We start from the raw sequence: 20,584 nt of genomic DNA, 5'->3' as shown, positions 1-20,584 counted from the left end.
CAAACATCTGCCCGGACAAACAAGCAGACCCCAGCTTTCGCTTTGAAGGACTCTTCAAGCATATAGCCAGGGTAATTCAAGTAGCTGCTGTCAGCCGGGCAGAGTATTTGCGTCTCCGTAAGGAACAGCATTTCTGGTCGAGCCGTCTCAAGATGTTGGTGGACGGCGTGGATGTTACTGTGGAGTCCTCGAATGTTCGTGAACTCCACCTTAAAGAGCGCTTTAGTGGTGGGGGTGTGCACCGCTGTACGACCGAAATTTGTACTTTGCGCTAACATGTTGGAGGGAAAAAGATGCGTGAAGCGAGAAAACAGTGCCGCGACACAAGCGGTCAAATCGCGAGGCCTGCTTCCCCAGAGACTTGCCTACAGACAAGTTGCGCTGATCCGCCGGACGGAAGGGCCCCCGAACCCCCCCGGGAATGGCCGCCGGGACCCCACCTCCCGGTCACCAACCGGCACGACGAACCACACCGAGATTATGCGCGGTATGTTGAGGCAGCCTCACGAGCTGGTTAAGCACGCTTGGGCCCCTGTACTGTACCGCGGGCGGCCAGCGGAACAACCGTTTCTATGGGTCTCCCTGGCCGGCGGGTCAATGCAGTTGTCCTGGCACTGGTTCGGCGGAAGCCTCCACAGACCACAAATGTCGCGGCAGCGTTGCCTCGGGCTCTGGTTGTACGCTGACTGATCCCGGAACGCATCCGACTAGCGAACACTTGGCGGGTTTTCCACCATGCGCACGGTGGTCACTAACCAGCCGGGTTTTCAAGCCCTACCACCAGTGGAGCAGCTGGTAGCTCAATATCCCTTAGTCGCCTCTTACGACACCCACGGGAAGAGAGGGGCGGTGAATTGTATTCTAATCCGTCACCGCACGGTACAAGTCGTGGGCCTGATAGTAAGTGACACGCCTGACCATAGCAGTTGCAGTGCCACTCAGAGCTTTAAAACGTAAAGATCGGAAGGGCAATGCCACTGCGACACCCTGAGACAAGTTGACAAATCCCATATGCCTGTAATTTAAACAGCACCCCTACCCCTCAAAACCGGGACGCAGTATTACTCACATTACTGCTTGGCGGCAGAAATACTTAAGGTGGCAGTACTTTCCTGGAAAAACTGTTTCACGATGAGCGCATCCGTCATTTGGTATTATAATCACCAAACAGTAGAGAGTACTAAAAAACCGACCTCAAAAGTCATTCATACCCTAGTATGCCATCCTTAGAGGTGGAATATTTTCTTCAAATTTAAATGGGACCACAACTGAGGTACCCTCTTTCCAACAAAAAAGAATTATCAAAATCGGTTTACAAGTTATCGCGTAACATATATAAAAAAATACATTTTTACGAATTGAGAACCCCTTTTTTTTGAAGTCGGTAAACACAAAAATTAAACGTGTTGTCATTATTTATAAGAGCAACCAGCAAAGTATGATTCCAATTCATGTAATGACATGAATGAATACATTGTAATGTTTTGTCATTATTAGCATAGTATACTAAAATAAGATATGGTAATTCCATACAAACGTATTATTAGCAACGCGGCTTGTGCATTCTCTACGCCCGCCTCAGAGACTACGTCATGTCTCACAATCTCCTCCCCGACGAACAGTTTGGTTTTAGAGCTAGACACTCATGCGTCCAGCAAGTACACCGGATAGTGAAACATATCTCCGAAGGTTTCGATCGCCCCCGCTTCATGCCCACCGGCGCCCTCTTCTTCGATGTGGCAAAAGCTTTCGACAAAGTCTGGCACAACGGTTTACTTTACAAGCTGTACAATCTCAGCGTGTCTGATCGTCTCGTGCTCATCTTTCGAGACTTCCTGTCGAAGCGCTTTTTCCGCTACCGAGTTGAGGGCGCACTCTCCTCCCCTCTCACCGTAAGAGCTGGAGTCCCACAAGGCTCTGTCCTCTCGCCCCTCCTATTCTCTCTGTACACTTGCGATATCCCGAAGTATCAGGCAGTAAATCTCGCCCTCTTTGCCGACGACACTGCGCTCTATTATTCGGCGCGCAGCTCCAAATTAGTTTCCGCGGCTCTCCAATGAGCCCCCACACGTCTAGGCGAGTGGTTTCGCAGATGGAGAATCAAAGTTAATCCCGACAAAAGCGCGGCGGTATTGTTCACGCGAAGTAACCTATCCAGCCGTAGGGTACAAAACCTCACCCCGATCTCGCTCTTTGACAGCCTAATCCCTTGGGTGAACATGGTCAAATACTTAGGAGTTACGGTCGATAGGAAGCTATCATTCAAAGCACACGTGAAAACCGTCCGCGACCGCGCCCACTTTGTTATGAGCCGGCTCCACCCCCTTCTCACAGCAAACTCTCCTTTCGCAATAAGGTGAGATTGTACACGACCAGCATCCGCCCAATCATGACGTACGTCAGCGTCGCATTCGCTCAGGCAAATCCCGCGTTTATACACCGCCTGCAGGCTCTCCAAAATAGATTCATGCGCAACGCGACAGGTGCCCCGTGGTACCTGCGCAACGCTAACCTCCACATAGATTTACGGCTCCCCACAACAGCCCTATTCATGAAACAGGCATCGAGGAAATACTTCGACTCTGCTCCTCACCACCCCAACCCCTTCTGGCTGCATTCTCTTACGAACCCCTCAGGGAACAATCCCACCGCGTAAACAGGACCCGTCGGCCAAGGGAAGTCCTCAACGACCCTGACGACCCTATCACTCTCGCCACTTTGAAGGCCAACCAGATCGCTAGTCAGTCCCGTCCCTCACGCACCAACCGTCCTCGCCGGCGAGGTCGTAGAGCCCCTCATTTCAGCACGTACACTGGTAGATTCTCTCCTACAGCACGCCCTTCTGTCGGAAGCCTCCAGTAGCGCCCTGAGCCGAGGCCCACTTGGGCGCCCTCAGGCCGGCTTATAAAAAAAATAAACTTAGCTTTAAGTTTATTTTAGGGGTTATGAGCCTTCAGCTCGCCCTTTTCTTCAGTGGCGCAGTCAAGGCCATCAGCGGCCAACTGCAAAATATCCTTCAAAAAAAAAAGCGCGGCTTGTACGCCGTGTACGGCCGCACACATTCGTATAATCTCGCGTTGCACTTGCGTTGCAATAACAATGGTCGTACTAACTAGCGATGGGACGAGTTGTATTTTTTTTTGAACTCGAGTTACCCGAGTTCGGTATCTGACAGAGCAATTCCGAGTTGCGACGGCTCGCGATTAGCGAACACGACGCGGCCTATGTCCATGTGAACACGAACCTATCTTTCACAGTGATGGGCACGATAGATTGACCGGCAGACCGCGACTCGAGCGTGCTCCGAAGGTCGCCGAACCAACAGAGTGAGAACGAGTAGCCGATGCGTTGTGTGAATGAAGTATTCGGCTCAGTGTAGCGAAACGAGCTAGCTCGAGTAAATAACAATTTGCTCGAATTGACTCGTCGTGGGAGTAACTCGAGTTAATCGAGATAAATAACTCGACTCACCCATCGCTAATCCCCATTCGCCTTATCACACAGCCCCCACACGCCTTTCGTTATTTATGCGACTGTGTGCGTCCGTACACGTCGTGTGTCGTGGAGTTACAATACTTCTCTTATTTTACTATCTACTATTCAAGTTTTTATGGTCAGGAAAATTGACGTAAATTCAACACATCCAAACTATAATATTATAAAGGCGAAAGTAACGGTTACGTGTTACGTTTTCACGCCTAAACCGCTGAATCAATTTTGATGAATTTTGGTAAACCTGAGAGAAGGATATACGGTTACTTTTTGTCACAAAAATTAATCTTAAGGGGTGTGAAATAAGGATGAAATGTGTATGTAGCACCAATACGACTATAAACATTAGTATAGTACAGTAGGCTACTCGAAGTACTTATTCTATGCCGACGAAGTCGCGAGCACCAGTTAGTGGGACCATAAGTTTCAGTTCGGATCCGCTCTATGTTACAAGATTGTTAATAAATAATTTTTGTACAGACAATATGAATAATCAACTGAAAGTGTAACTAGTATTTAAATAAAAAAAAACACCTTGGAAATATCATTTAACTTGTCTACCTTTATAAGGAAAATTGACAACTTTAATCTACGACTTTTGCATCAGTTGTTAAGTTCGTTTTCCTTAATAAAGTTCATATCGTTTTGTAACGCGAACTTGCTACAAAGTAAATCCCCTGTATACAGAATAAAACAATAAAGTGTGGAATAACATTCTTTGTATTGTACAATAAATTTTAACCTCTATTATAGTCAAGTTAGCCTGCATGTAATCATGCTATTATTATATATTATATTATATTATATATTTTCATCACACTTGCACGTAGGTAAACATATCTACGTGCAAGCGTGATGAAAATATGTTTTAAAAAATTTATAAAATAGTACAGAATATTAAAAAAAACCGACCTCAAAAGTCATTCATCTCCTAGTTTGCCACACCTAGCGGTGGAATATTTTCTTCAAATTTAAATGAGACCACATCTGAGGTATCCTCTTTAGAACAAAAACGAATCATCAAAATCGGTTCACAAATGAGTTATCGCGTAACATACATACAAAAAAACATATATAGTCGAATTGAGAACCTCCTCCCTTTTTTGAAGTCGGTTAAAAATGTCACACAATGTTAAAATATAGAAGTAACGGTTACATTAAGTCAGTGACCACAATTCCGATTTCTGTTTCTTTGCAGTTGACTGATTTTTAATTACTATCTTTTCAGAAATCAAGCAGAGATGGCGCACACATGCCGCGGCACAATATCCCTGCTGGGGGCGCTCATCCACACAGCTGACTCGTGCACGTTCGTCATCAGCAACGGAGGCACACAGACGTTCCACATCCGCGCACATGACGAAGTCGAAAGGCAGAGCTGGGTCACAGCGTTGGAGCTTGCTAAAGCTAAAGCTATGTAAGTACAAATGGCGAAATATTATTTGCACCGATTCATTTCATCGCTTAATTTTTAGAATACAATAGGACAAAAGAGTCTCGGTAACGCACATGCCATCCGTATAGTGCAAACAACTAGTTTAAACGCTTTTATTCATTCGCAGTTAATTCTAAACTTGGTAATCTTTATGCGGAACTAACTTTGTTGAATTAGTACAAAAAGAGTCGGCAGTCGGTATTTTACGGAGTACCTAGTAGTTTATAAAAACGATTTGATGAGTAAATAAATGATTAAAAATTAGAATTCAGAAAAAGCATTTACGCACCCATGACTCGTACGACGTCACAAGATCATTCCCTATTGTAATAGAAAGAATAAGTCGTTCCAAGAGATAACATTCGTCGGTGTAAATAATATTTTTTCAACTTTATTCATAACGGCCATTCTCACATTCGGTGTTCTCAACCCAATTACCGTAGCCATTTCTGTGTCCTCGGCCTAATTACCGTAGCCATTGCTTTTTCTCGCTTATTATACCCAATAACATTGAAATATGAAAACTTTTAAACTAAATTATCAATATGTCTAAATGGTATTAGAATAGACGAAGTAGTTTTCGAGTTATTAAGACACAAATGTTTCATGGAAACGGTAATTAGATCTAATTACCGTACCTTAAAAATGTTTGAACTTTCTAATTACCGTATCCATGGCTACGGTAATTAGTAGCAATAGATGTAGTTATCGTTTCCATAAAATATTTATGTCTTAATAACTTGAAAACTACTTTGTCTATTCTAATACCATTTAGATATGTTGATAGTTTAGCTTAAAGTTTTCATATTTTAATGTTGTTGAGCATAATAGACTAGAAAAAACAATAGCTACGGTAAATAGACTGAGAACATCGAAATGGCTACGGTAATTAGGCTGAGAATGCCGAATGTGAGAATGGCCGTATATATTTCGCACCCCTCATAGAAGAATGCCATAAGTGGAGTTACGTCAAACATGTTTATTGCCTCATTAGATACAGAAAAATATAACTCACATCCTCTCCATTTCTTGCAACTCTATCTACAATATTAGTCCATAGAATTACAAGAATTGGAGAGCATGCGCATTATATTTTCTGTATCAGATGGAGCAATAATCGTGTTTGTCGTCACTCCACTTATGCCATTCTTCCACGAGGGGTGAATTTGGTGTGTGTCGGAATATTCCCATTCGTTGGAAGCGAAAATTCGCTGATCGCAAACAGCGGATCGTCTTGGGACTATGAATAACACCTAGAGATTCAAAGCTATCCCTTATATGTATATTATATATTATATTATAGCTATTGCATTAGTAACCTGTTTCATTGTAACGCACTATTTTACGCTATAATTTTTTCACTTATCCGATTATCCAAATATTGAACGTTATTGTGTGACTTGACCAGATATAATAATAATGATAATAATAATAACAAGCCGAGAAGAATAAAGCAAATAATAATAATAATAAAAAGCTTTTTTATCCACGTTAAAATAACAACAATTTAGCCTTAATAATATTTTTTATTTTTTTATATTATTCAGTTACGCATTTAATATAATTACACGTTAATTAACCTTGTATTTAAACAGTTGAGGTACCTTTTGAATTGCAGTAGCGAATTAATGAGTGAGAAAATTGTAATGGCAAATAATATATTATTACAATGAAATCGTCAACTTCCGTAACATTCAAATGATTCATAACTATAGAAAATATACCTACTGTGTATGTCATGGACATATGACTCAATGCAATGTCGATTTGCTACTGTAATCCATATTCGTTGCTATGTAGAGTTTTGAGTTGATTGTTCAGGTGTGAACAATATGTTTTTAAGTGTAGGAAAAGGATTACATATTCGCCCAGAAACGTAAGAAGCCTGTAATGCTGGCAATAAGGTTCACATTAGATTTTTTTTAATTTCATATCATGACTATGGATTTAAGTCCTTCAGTCAAAATTATACAGATAATAAACATAGAAAATTATACAAAAAAGTAACAGTAATACTTAGCACTTTTGATATCAATATTTGTGTTGCCTGTTGAAGAACTTAATTCTTAGGGGCGAAGGGCGGATATTTGAAAAGAAAAACCGATGTAGAAGGTACGTACAAAGTAAATGTTATAATGTTGGGGAATAAATTTCTTCTGATGAAAATCGTGTTAAATTTACCCTTTGCTACAGCTAGTTAATATAAAAATGACGATGTTGTCAGGATGTTTTACTATCATGATATTTAATTATTTTTTGTGAAATTACTCCACTAGTTTCTTATAATTATCAAACAAAAATCGCACTTTTTGAAAAAATTCTAAGCGTAGTTGGCATGACGTCTGGCACGGTTTGCTGGGAGACATAGGTTCAAATCCAACCGATGAAAGTGATTTTTTTTCTTATTATTCGATCTTTATTATAATTATTAATACAAAGATCGAACACTTAGAAAAATTCTTTCGATCCGGGCAGATTCTAGCAAACCGCGTCAGACTCTATGCCAACTAAGCCACGGAACGAACCAGCGGACCTCACGATTTTTTCTATGTGCTTATTTCTATTTTTCGAATCTTTGTATTTGGTTTTTCATAGACTTTTTAGCCGTAGCGCCATCTATGAGAAATATAATGAAAGTATTTCGTCACCCAGTTAGTAACTTTACAGTTACCAGCCCTGGCTAGAGATATCGCTATTCATTGCAATTAATAATTATAATAAACTAGTGGAGTAATTTCACAAAAAATAATTGAATATCAATTCAATACAAATTTATTCGATCTTTGTTTAATAATGAAATTATCAATATTCAAACCGGAAATAAACGCGAGTAAATTATCAGTCAGGCCTACTTAACCTAATCGGAACTTCGGCATTATAGGTAGGCCTGCAAATACCTATTAAACTCTTATTTCTCTTTTAAACTATTAATATAATTAATATAAGTTTTTAAAGGTATATTTAATAAGTACTTAAGTAATATATCGTGTTATATAATATAATAAAAAAAGCTAAAATTGATACTATCATAACCTTTATGCTTCAACCATTCATACAATGTCGTCCTCAGTGTTTTAATGTGCAAGTTTTTGATGTCATTAGGTACTCTATTCTAAAGTCTAATAACACATAAACTGTTTCGGTTATATTTATCCGTCTGAGGTGGTTCAAAAAAGAACAGTCGATCAGGTTTTGTGACTTCTTCTTATCGCATCTATGGCGTACACTCTAATATGCTTGCTATCGTGGTGGAAGAATTTGCCAATCGGCGAGTACTGTACTCGCCGATTGGTGCCCAGTTTTGATCGGACGAACAAGTTGTGCGCCTGGTGGTAAGGGACACGCCTGTCGATAACAGTTGCAGTGCCACTGCGCCCCACACCCTGAGACATAAGTTGACAAGTCCCATGTGCCTGTGTTTTCACCAGCACCCTTACCATTCGAAACCGATACGCAGTAATGCTCACGTTACTGCTTGGTGGCAGAAATAGGTAAGGTAGCAGTGCTTCCCTGGACGAACTCTTTCTTAAGGAGCTCTACTGCTACCTCCTCATTAATTGCTGGGTCGCCGATGACTTAAAAAATTAGAAGTCTAGAAGAATGTATGTAAACACTTTATAGTACAACACAAACAAATTACAAATTTTTAACAAAGAAATAAAACGTTATTGTACGAGCTTATCCCATAAAGGGATTACTTCCAGCTAACCTTTGAATAATTGAAAGGAAAGTTGTGTCCTGTGTCGGCAATAAAATCTAATAAATCATTAAATTGGCTGCTGCATACTCAATAAATAAAGAATAAATTTATTGTATCAAATGTACACACGACTACATTATATTAAATAAATAATGATACACTAATACACATAAAATATATAATAAAACGAATGTATAAAATAAGACTATAACTGAATATGTTATGGTACATAATTTGATGAATTACGCTTTGTAACAAAGTGTTTCTGTTTCTGGTTTGAGATTATCGGTTTCTGTTTGACCAGCAAGTATGCTGTACCCCTATAAAAGAGTAGCTATAGATAGCCCTGAAACTTAGCTTTTTGTCGCTGTCACATTGCGCAGTGGTATTTACAAAGCTGCCTAGTTACATAGCTACATAGAGGTTAACAGTTGCCATTCATAGCTTTAAATCACAAAGATCTTTAAATGGGTACTGCCACTGCGCCCGTCACCCTGAGACATAAGTTGACAAGTCGCATGTGCCTGTAATTTCACCAGCACCCTTACCCTTGAAAACCGAAACACAATAATACTGACATTACTGCTTGGCGGTAGAAATACATAAGGTGGCAGTACTTCCCTGGACGAACTCTTTCACAAGGAGCTCTACTGCTACTAAAAAAGGCTACAGAGCATGATACACCCCAACCGCTGTCACGTACTTTATGCATTTTAAATAATGCAAATTTTCCATCGACGCTGATGCGTTATTTGTGTCATACGTATTATTTATTATTTACACTGCTTAGAAATAGTACTTCCCTGGATAACAAGGAGTTCTACTGCTACAAGAAACGTACAAAAAAGAAATGATTTGTTATTATCAAGGAGCCTTCGTACACCCCTATTTCTGTAACTCCTGATGTTTATGTCTATAGCTTTAGTAAATAAATGTAAGTTATTATTTTACAAAAACGAACAAGCAATGTTATAATTCAAAATGTAATTGTTATTCAACAGTCGAGCTCAAGAATCGGATGACGACGAAGACCAAATTGGTTCAAATGCGGTAGCAATCTCCGGTGTAGGCGAGGCAGATGGCGAGGATGCGGGTGGAATTGCACGGGAGCTAGCAGCCCGATTCCACGACCTTCGAACGTGTTCAGAATTAGTTGCAAGACACGGTGCGGTCCTGCAGAGGTCGCTTGTGGACTTGGAAATACCGCCCTCAGATATTACGATACAAGTCGCTGAACGAGCTACGTTGTTCAGGATATCTTGTAATGCTATGATGAATGTGAGTATCGAGAGACATCATTTATAGAGACTTATTGCATTGGCGTATCTCTATGCGCTAAAACTTAGGTTCCCAAACTTTTGAACTCATCGGCCACTTAGGCAAGATAAAAAAATTTCAACGTCCACCACCACGATAAATAATTGAAAACACGTATTTTTCATATTAAGTTAATATAAAAATCACAAGGAAAAAAGTTATGTATATTTTGTAGTATAGTTTATATGGATATGTCAGGTTTTTTTTTCAAATGTGATGGCACCTCCTGGACAGCATCGTCGTCTCCCAATTTCTCGCCTAGAACTGTTCAGCGCCTACTGGCGAGCGGTAGGGACCACTTTGGGAAACTATGTTCTAAAAGTACGTCAATATAGCCTTACATAGTAAACGGGAGTAAAGTATATCCTTTAATCTCTAGGGCGTGAAAAGTAGATAATTTTTAAATTTACTTCGAGCGAACATACTCAAACAGCTAGTAGTACGCTCGATTTTGGTTCCGTGCCTTTTTCGCTTAGACGGTGGCGCCATATTAATTTGATATAAAAAATATTATAATCATTTTTTGGATACTCCAATGCATAATCTGGTAGTTAGCAAGATTAATATACTACAACAGGATCAGACTCCTGAATAGTCAGATGACAAAGAGATTAAAATCAATTAACATGCATGCTTGAAAACGATTATAAATTGTAATTACTTGATAAAAAAGTACATATTTATAGTGCGTTGAACAAATTCATGCAATAGCTTAAGAAAAATGTATTAACTATTTTTTTTCTTCATGCCAGGCAAATGAGTGACCCCACGCCTCTCTATTTTAAATTAAAAATGGAATCTACCTATTGATACAAAATCAAATAAGTATATATATATATATATATATTAACGCGCTCAGCATTGAAGTCAATCAATACAGTTTAAAACGAGACAACCTGTGTATTTTACAAGCGGCTATTTTGCACGATCTAACCTTCATTTGGCTTTGTAAAGTAGCAGAGTCATTTATTTCCATTTTTAACCGACTTCAAAACAAGGAGGAGATTCTCAATTCGACTATATTTTTTTATATGTATGTTACGCGATAACGATTTGTGAATCTATTTAGATAATTCTTTTTGTTGTTGGAACCTCAGTATTGGTCCCATTTAAATTTGAAGAAAATATTCCACCTGGTGGCAAACTAGGGGATTTTTTTTTAATAAAAAGTGTGCATTAGATCTCTGGTGGAAAATGACGATGACGTCGACGATGTAGCATGCACACCTAAATAATGCCTACTCACTCTCGCCTTGAAAAGGTCCAAGTTATAAGTTTCAGGGAACAAGTCTACAGGCAGGGAATTCCACCCCATAGCCTATTCGATTTCGCGCATTTTCCAGTAACTGATTTCAATAATACTTAGCAAATAGATGTGATTTTACGAACGTTTGAGGTCCGGTTCTTTTTTAATAAAAAAGTTACAATTAACATTCTCAATCGATCTCATGCTGCTTTGGGGGAACGCTGCTGCAACACATATTACACCACTGTTTAAAACCCAGAAGAAATGTGTCAGGGCCATGTTTGGTGTGGGCCAGCGAGAAAGCTGTGTACCCTATTTTAGAAAACTAAAAATTTTAACCCTACCATCTATGTATATTTACGAGGCCTGTGTTTATATAAAACAAAATCCAGGCAACTTTAATCTAGTGAAAACCAGACATCCCAGGAAAACAAAATAGAAATACGGCCAAAACAACGCCCCACCTTGGAATTTTACAATAGAACGATGTTTTTATTGGCACCTAAATTATTTAATAAAATACCAGATGCAGTTAAAGAACTAAATTGTAGGCAATTTAAAATAAAATTACATAATTTGTTAGTTACACAATGCTACTACAATATAAATGATTTTTTAATTGATAACATAAAGTGTAAAATTTAACCACTGTGCGTGATTGAAATAAGAATTGTGTAAAATATTCGCATGCCAAGTTTTGGTGAAATGTACGATCTAATAATAATATACTATAACACCATTGTAAACTACATTTTTCAGCGAATAAATATCTTGTATTCTTGTATTCGATTTGAATTGTGTACGCCGTGGTCTACCTTAGCCCACATTCCTCTCAATGTTTCTTTTGATTAAAAACATACCCGTACAAGTAAAAACTATTACCATTGTCTCAGGCGTGTTCGGAATTCATGTCGGCGGCAGCGGCGTCTACAGCACGCATGTCCCGGGCGCTGCAACACGAACGGGAACAAAAGATGCGCCTGCAAGAAGTTGTCGAGCAACTAGCGAGGCAGCATGACAATCTCGAGAAGACGGTCACTGCCCGTTCGACGCCACATTCAGGTTAGAACATTTGCTTTATTTAAACGCGTACCTAAAAATCTGTAGACTTGGACTCCACCTTCCTCTTCTAACGTCATTCCATCATCAGCCGTTTAGAGATACCACAGAGATCGCAATGACAAAAACCTGAAAGTGGTTTTTTCGTTGTTGCAATAATACTAGACATTTAAACGTTTTCTGATTGTTATTTTTGATAGATACACAGATATTTCCGTAGCGTTATATTATATTCATACATATTTAGGTAAATAACACCTGCAGTGTGATCTAGCTCGGTTTACAGTGTGGTCTACCTGTTTTAATCGTACTGGTAAAAATTCCAATTTAACCCGGCGTCATTGTGGTAGGATATTGCTACACCGACTGTATGGTGGGTCAATATTACCCACATATGTAATGTATGTTTTTGTATAAATCCGGAATCTTTGTTATTTAATAGTATAATTATTTGTATGTAATTACAACTCGGTCGTTTAAGTCTTTTGAGTCGTTTAGTATAACGACTGAGTCTTATTAATAAAAACTCGAATCCCCAGTCTTAATTTTAGAGTGGAGTCCTGTAAAATGGAGTCGAGTCATTATAAAACGCCTTAAAAGACTGAGTCTCTTTCATTGCTAATAATTATACTTTGAACTTAGAAATAACAGAATATAATAAATATTTATTCACGAACTCTTAATTCGGTTTATGAAACTTTTACATAAACACACAAAAATTTACAACAAAATTGTGCATTCTTATATTTTATACACTAATAATCAATCCTTTCAATTGTTTCTGGCATTTTATTCATAGGGCTATCTAATCTTTAAAAACAAGTATAAAAAAGTTAATTAAAATCTTCTATAAGAATAAACACTGCAGAAAGATACTGTGTGTTCAGGATAAATATATTTGTTGCAACCTTGTGTGTTCAGGACAAATATATTTGTTGCAACCTTTGTGTTTTGTTTTGCAGTCTCTTTTTGCAGACCATGCTTAGCATCTTCTACGTACGTTCGGTGTCTTAGCAGGAGGCTCCTCTAATTATTCACCAACGAATTGTCAGATTCTTTTGCGCTTTTGTCCTGTCAAGTGACATTGGCACATCCTGAACGGATTAGGCCAGCAATGTGTAAAAGGTCATTGTGTTTTCAGCCAAACTGTATCATCTATCTCCACCATCTGTATCATCTGAAGCTAAGTGGATTTAAAGAAGTTTCTGGATCTGATACAGGCTTCACTTGAAAATGGCGCAAAATAGGCGTAGGCAATGAGGATGGGTCGTATTTACTCTGTTTGATAATTGCATACGTGTATCTCAGGGCACGACTTTCGCCAAACTGTTTTCTAGTCAAAAATATTTAGAACACAATGTTGGTTCCAGCTACTGAGAAGAACAGCAACGTCTCACGCGTACTTACAAAAAAAATTATTCAAAATTATAAATGTTACGAGTCATTATGACCCAACCCCAATGATGTCGGGTTAAAAAAGCAGTATGATGTGGGTGGTTCACCGACGCCGCCTTGTTTAATAAAGAATCATGACAAAAACAATTCTTTATAATGCACTGACGAACAAAATATAGCTAGCATTTATTTATTAATTTTGACTGGTTGGTGCATTTGGTGCACAACTTTGTACTTTGGTGATCCAACCAGTGTATGATGAGCCACAAACACAAAACAAAAAAAAAACCTAACAAACTCTTATAAAGGAATCTTCGGCTATGTGACTGGTGCCAGACTTGATCACCACCTAACACATCATTCACCTTTTTAGTATTAGAGTCCAAGCCTTATGGTCTTGTTTGTTGTGATATAAGCGAATAAGTGATTAACATTGTCCATAAACGATTGAAATGTAAAGTTTGCTTTTATTCTAGGTGAATGCGAATATTTTACGGATTGCGAAAATAACAGTCCTTAGAAAAAACAACACTTACGGTTATATGGTTGAGCATGTCACCAGTAATGCCACCTATTGCGGTTCAAGATAACTATTATTCTTCAAGTACTCACAAGTTGTAATAGATGTCGCTACTCGTTCATTTTACAGGTGTACGCTCCGTTTCGCTTATTAGCTATTACAACTTTTAATTATTCAAAAAAATGATGTTTTATTTCAAACTTCACAGCTTTGTGAACATGACTTATAGAAAAAACAACGAGGCATTACGTGTAGGTTGGTGACGTACGGCGCGTTATTATTTTTTTTAATAGTCAACTAATTCATCAACCACATGAAACGGAACGTAGATTGCTTGGTGACGGAAAATTGGAATGGAATGTCTAACAAAATTCAATAAATTTGGTTTTACACAAAGTGAATTCAAATTGTTAGTTGTGCCCGAGGACTAAATAACATAATAATGTTCTAAGTTCTAAATTTTATACTGATTTTCGGTACGTAATATGAGTCAAGAGTGACGGTATTCTGACGTATTTACATTTCGTAGATTTTCAGGTTTTTTCGATGATCTCAAGGTTGTTTCACTATTCTGAAGCGGTGCGATTGTAATTGGCATCTAGTATTACGTGATCACTGATTTAATTATTGTCCGCCGTGTACTGGTGTAGCCTTTGGGCAGTGCGTGTGGCGGTGCTACGTTAGCAACAGTATTCGTGTTGTGTATTGTGCTCTTAATCTTGTGTAGTGCTAGCTTTACTTATAATTTGTTACGTTCTCGGCGAGATGACGCACTGAGAGTCATCGCAGTCGCGATGGGCGGTAAGTGAGGATGGCGCACACTAAGCTCCTGTGTCAATGTTGGCAAATGCTAAGCCTCTGGTTGAAGTCCTAGTTAGCAAACGCTTGTGGAAAAAGTGCATGTCGCTCATCAGTTTTTGCTAAACACTGCACTGTTTAAGAGCTATTTTTATTACCATAAAATTATAGTACAAGGTCTGTTTTAAATACCTACTGGTGCATTGCAGTGGCAACATATTTTATTGGCTATCTGACTTCCGTTAACACTGGTTTAATATTGAAATGAATTTAATTATTAAAACCAAAATCTATGTTTAAAAAAGTTGAAATGGAAAACAATGACAGCTTTATATTGAACAATGTGTTTTCCTGTCACATTACAGTACATAGGATGTACAAAACACAAATATTTTAACAGGAAAACATTTGTACCTTCTGCTTATTGTTTCTAATATTTCAACTAAAGAACTTGAATTCTGAAGGTCATTAAATAAATTTAAAAAAATATGTTTTAACATGTATAAGACAAATGTATAAAATTTGTTCTTAGTTCTCAGTGTAAATATTTTCACAAGTAGTTAGCATGTTTTTAGCCTGCACACATAACTTTGCTGGGAAAGGAAGGTGCTAATATCAACACTGGACGTACACAAACAGTCACTGAACTAAACCTACCTTGATTATGGAACACATTTTGGCTACATTTTGTAGCAATTATTAAATATTTATTTTTAAATATTTACTGTAGCAGACTGTACTTAAAGTTTATTAATTTACTACAAAAACACTTGCTTACTTATCAATCCAAAACAGAAAACAATAGTGAAGAAAAGGTGCCAAAAACAATCATGTTTCAATTTAGAATTCAAATATAAAATAAACTTAAAAAGACTATATGAAATATATACTCCCAGACACGTAATTCGAGCCACCTCGCATTTTTTACATAAAGGGCTAGAATACAAAAATAATGTTATCATCAAAGAAAAAGTTTTCCCCTGGTTTTGCAAATCCAAAACTTACAGAAGAGAAGTTTAGTATACTAGTTTCAAATTTGTGTAATAGTTTTTGGTCAATCAAACATTGTTTAAGCTTAGGGCACTTAATACTGAAAAGGCATGGTGACTCGAATTATGTGTGACTGTTGTAATTCTCTACTTTACAATCACTACACTATCAGTAAATTGTTTGAGTGATTTATGGGGGTTGCGAGCGAAGAAGCCCCTGCTTCAGCCTCTCTTAGTCATCGAAACATGCATTCACTTTAATCTCTTGATGTTGCTACTATCAGTCATTGCATTAGTGAGAGGATTCGGATTGAGCTAAAGTCTGTCTAGCAATTATAATGACTTAAATAATTACCAAATGACAACATCAATTACTATTTCTTGAACTAAGAAAACCCTCTGCACTAACAAGGCAATTAGCAGAGTAGAAAAATTAAGGTTAGGTTTGATGGACGTTTTAACCAGTTTGAATTTACAAAGGTAATTTCCAAATGCAAGCTAATTGATGATACAAGAAATATTAAAAAATAATCAAAGCCAGATTTTGCCCAACCACAGAATTGAGCAAGTCATATACAAAGATATCTTTGTATAATATCCTAGTTTTCTAGTTCTATTTGTAACTTTCACCTTTTACGAACTTTTAGAACTCCTGGAATTTCTTAATAAGAAATGAAAGTAGGTTTATCGAAAACTATAAATCAAATAATCAAAAAAAAAAACAAAAAAAAATTTCTATATTTCAGTCTTAAAGACAATGTGGCAGTCTATAGTGATTTGGGCATTGCCATATTTTAAGCAAGTTTCTTTCACATGGAATGTCAAAAAATTATGACTTAGCAGTCATAATTATACATGACATAACCTTGTTCATGGGCTGATCTGGGTCGGGACCTGAACTTATAACATCCCAGTACCTACTTACTTTTATTTTATTTATTTTGGCACAGTTACAAGATGCAAATTATATAATACAAGTAAAACTATGACACTGACCAGAAACAAACAAATTTGTAGCTCAATAACAACCATGCACAACATGCAAATAACATTTTGCAACTTAATGAATATGCCTAACTAAGTCAATAGAAAATGTGTACTTATATAAAATTACTTCACTCTGACATGTGGTCACATGCCTCATTACAGTTCGGGCTATTTATAATTTTCTCGATTGTGTTGGTGCTCTTGTGGAATATATCAAGATAAAACATTATACTGCCTGCATAAAGGTATGAGAGGGCTGTTATGTGACACATTATTTTTAGTAGAAGGCACCAAAAACAAATGTTGCCTACAATTAGATCTTTTAGTGACCTTCAGCAAAACATGGCTTATGATATCAGTATCTAATTTGGAATTTACTATTTTATGCAACACAGGTTATGGTACCCTTCCCACATGGCCAAGAAGTTGATAGGGAGTGTCACTATAAACAAAACTTTGTATAAAGATATGAGACTGCCTAAACACCAGTTAGAAACATGTATTTGTCCTCCATCAAATTGAATAGGCCATACATAGCTTTCAATTATTTTCTATTAGGAGTTCTAATGATTAATATCAACTCTCACAACATATTTGTACACTGGTAAATGTATGAGCCGATTTATTTGGCCAGTAGGTATCAAGTCAACACTGGCAATGTCTTTTAACATGTACAAAAATTCTTTAAAAATATGTACTTACTTCACACTAAATAAACCATTTAAAATGTATTATTTATAAGAGTTAAGCATGCTTTTATATAAGCAAATTTTTGTAATAATCAATCGTCGGAAAAAGGTGCTCCACATACATAGATACAGCTACAAGGAGCGACGTCGAGTTGTTAAAACCACCAAATATTAATTAATTACTTTTTCGAATTCCGGATTTCTAGAAATCCTGTATCGCCTCTCACTTGAGATAGGTGTAGTTACCAGGTTGTGGAAGCTTGCAAACTTGCAACCTGTGCCCAAAAGCAGAGCTTACCCTGCTGCCTATGGAATGTGTACTCAACAACCGTCTCCTGTCGTACCTTGAAGACAACGACCTCCTCAGTGATCGCCAGTACGGATTCCGACGAGGGCAATCTACTGGGGATATTCTTGTGTATGCCTGTCACATGTGGAGCGAGGCTATAGAAAAACAAGGCGAAGCACTTGTAGAGTCTTTGGATATTTCTAAAGCCTTTGACAGGGTCTGGCACGCAAACCTTTTAGGTAAGCTTCCACATTATGGTGTGTGTGTCCCTATCTACTGACCCGAGAGATAGAGTTTTCCGGAGAGACTACGGGCTCGACGGCAAGACCGGGGTACAGCGGGCGTTCGGGCCAAGCCCTCCGCCAGTGTCCGCAAGTACTTGCTGCATGTTTGGTCATGGATTCAACGTATCTGCCGAAGTACAAATTGGACGACAAGTCCATTCCAAGTAGCTGGAGACAGTCGACTATCGGTATGAATATATCACGAAAAGTCGGAGTCAGCTCAAAGGAACTCTGTTTTGTGGAGAATAGACACGCCTGGGTTTAGTAGCGTTAAATTTGACAAGATTGGCATCGCCCCAATCGGAGACCGCCTTGAGTGTCAAATTCAAACTGCTAACCATAGACTCTCGACAAGACTGGATTCCCTCTCCACTAACCCTTGCATTGGTCAAATACCTATCTACAACTGTGTTGTCATCAGCATACGCAAAGGTAGCTGGAATTAACATGTCATTGATATGCAGTAGAAAGAGTTGCGGACAGTACGGAACCTTGAGGAATCTATCGCCATATGTTCGGAAGAGTAGCCTTCTAAGACCTCGGGAATCGAACGTTCGCAGAAGAAATCCGAGATCCAATTGCAAAATGGGAAGCCCATAAAAGGGAAGCTTACTTAAAAGGTTTGCGTGCTAAACCCTATCAAAGGCTTTAGAAATATCCAAAGACACTGCAAGTGCTTCACCTTGCTTTTCTATAGCGTCGCTCCATATGTGACAGGAATACACAAGAAGATTCCCAGTTAATCGCCCTCTTCGGAATCCGTATTGGCGATCACTGAGGAGGCCGTTGTCTTCAAGGTACGACAAGACACGGTTGTTGAGTACACGTTCCATAGTCTTGCAGAGTATGGAAGTGACTGAGATAGGTCTATAGTTGTCAGAGTCAGCTCTGTTGCCCTTTTTCGGCACAAGTTGCACGTTCGCATGCTTCCACGACATGGGAACTACACCAGTCTCAAGAGAGAGGGGTACAGGCGTAGGCGTGTGAGAACAGGAGACAACTCGGGCGCACAGTTACGCAGGACGAGTGCTGGAATTCCATCTGGCCCGCTAGCTTTATTCACGTCTAGATTCCGCAGAGTTCTAAGTACCTCTTTTTGGCATATGCGAATTGGCGCCATAGTGCAGCCAGCCTAAGTAAGATTAGACCCAGACGCGAACTCTTTGCAAAGAGTGAGGCAAAAAGATTTGCCTTTTCTTCTGCAATGTAGGCCAGCGTGCCGTCCGGCCTCAGCAGAGGTGACATAGATAGGCGACAAAAGTTAGTTAGTGACTTTATATTTAAAGATGTTTTGTTTAAAAAATTTATTTGTCAATTACTGGCGTCGCCATTTTCATTACGCATACGCAATATGGAAGCGTGCGCGTGCGTACGTACGCCTGAGCACCTGATTGAATTGATAAAAATTTGATTACTATACAAAATACGTAAATAATTATTTTTTCCTTTCAAAAATTATTTGTATAACTTTTTTTGTAAAAATAAACACCGATATACAAATTCGTTTTAGGGTCGCGCTCGCGCCGCTGAAACGTCGCCGCCGCCGCCGCCGGTTGGTCTGTTATCGGCGCTCGTGTCTAATTCATATTTGGTGGTTTTAAACAACTCTATGTCGCACCTTGTAGCTATGTCTGTACATGTATTTTTATATGGAACACCTTTTTCAAACCATTGGTAATAATCCATGTCAACATACTGTAAATCAAATAACACTGAAGAATATCAGTTATAGAAGACATTATCTTCATGCACTATTTTATTTTGTGGATTTTTTCCATTTATATAATTAACCGATTTCAATAAAAAAATTTGAGGTTCTCAAGTGTTTTTTTTAAAATTTATTTTATTCGATAACTGATTTTTGAACTAATTTTGATGATACGTTTTTGTTGGAAAGAGGGTCTATTTTATTCTGGGTACTTCAGTATTGGTCCCATTTAAATTTGAAGAAAATATTCCACCTCTAAAGGTGGATGAATCCTGTTTCGCGCACTTTCCGGTAACTGATTTCAATAAAACTTGTCAAATAGATTTACATCTATTTCTACGAACTTTGAAAGTTTTTTTTTTTGTTAATAAAAAACTTATAATAGTACCAGCAACTGTTAGCTGGTACCCGCAACTTCGTCTGGGTAGTATAAGCACTTGGAGTAGCTTACTGTACTATATCAATTTTCATAGTTTTAGTGGTTTTCCGTACAAACTTTCATGGTCTATTTCGTTATAAAAAGTAGCCTAGGTCCCATCTATCTCTATACGCAAATTCAACAATATTGATTCAGCGATTTAGACGTAAAAACATAACAGAGAGAATTACTTTCGCATTTATAATATTAGCTTGGACATAGGGATTGCAATCCGGCGTCATTTTCAGTCCGGCCGGC

General features: G+C 38.3%; 1 protein-coding gene across 5 annotated transcripts in view; it reads left to right on the top strand.

The window, feature by feature from the left end:
* LOC113240089 (oxysterol-binding protein 1) overlaps window positions 1-20,584 on the top strand; it is a 63,033-nt gene that overhangs the window by 6,586 nt on the left and 35,863 nt on the right. For all 5 annotated transcript variants that reach the window (XR_003311235.1, XM_026477300.1, XM_026477301.1 and 2 more), the window contains exons 2-4: window positions 4,721-4,909; window positions 9,629-9,905; window positions 12,084-12,252. Coding sequence is in view for 4 of the 5 variants with exons in the window: in XM_026477300.1 (XP_026333085.1) it covers window positions 4,721-4,909; window positions 9,629-9,905; window positions 12,084-12,252 (635 nt within the window). In the remaining variant the exon portion in view is untranslated. The remainder of the gene's footprint in view (window positions 1-4,720; window positions 4,910-9,628; window positions 9,906-12,083; window positions 12,253-20,584) is intronic.

Source organism: Hyposmocoma kahamanoa, unplaced genomic scaffold (genome assembly GCF_003589595.1).
Source record: "Hyposmocoma kahamanoa isolate Upper Pololo Valley unplaced genomic scaffold, ASM358959v1 120, whole genome shotgun sequence".
Taxonomy (NCBI): Eukaryota; Metazoa; Arthropoda; class Insecta; order Lepidoptera; family Cosmopterigidae; genus Hyposmocoma; species Hyposmocoma kahamanoa.
The sequence above is the reverse complement of the archived record's forward strand: the minus strand, read 5'-3'. Positions and strand labels throughout refer to the sequence as shown.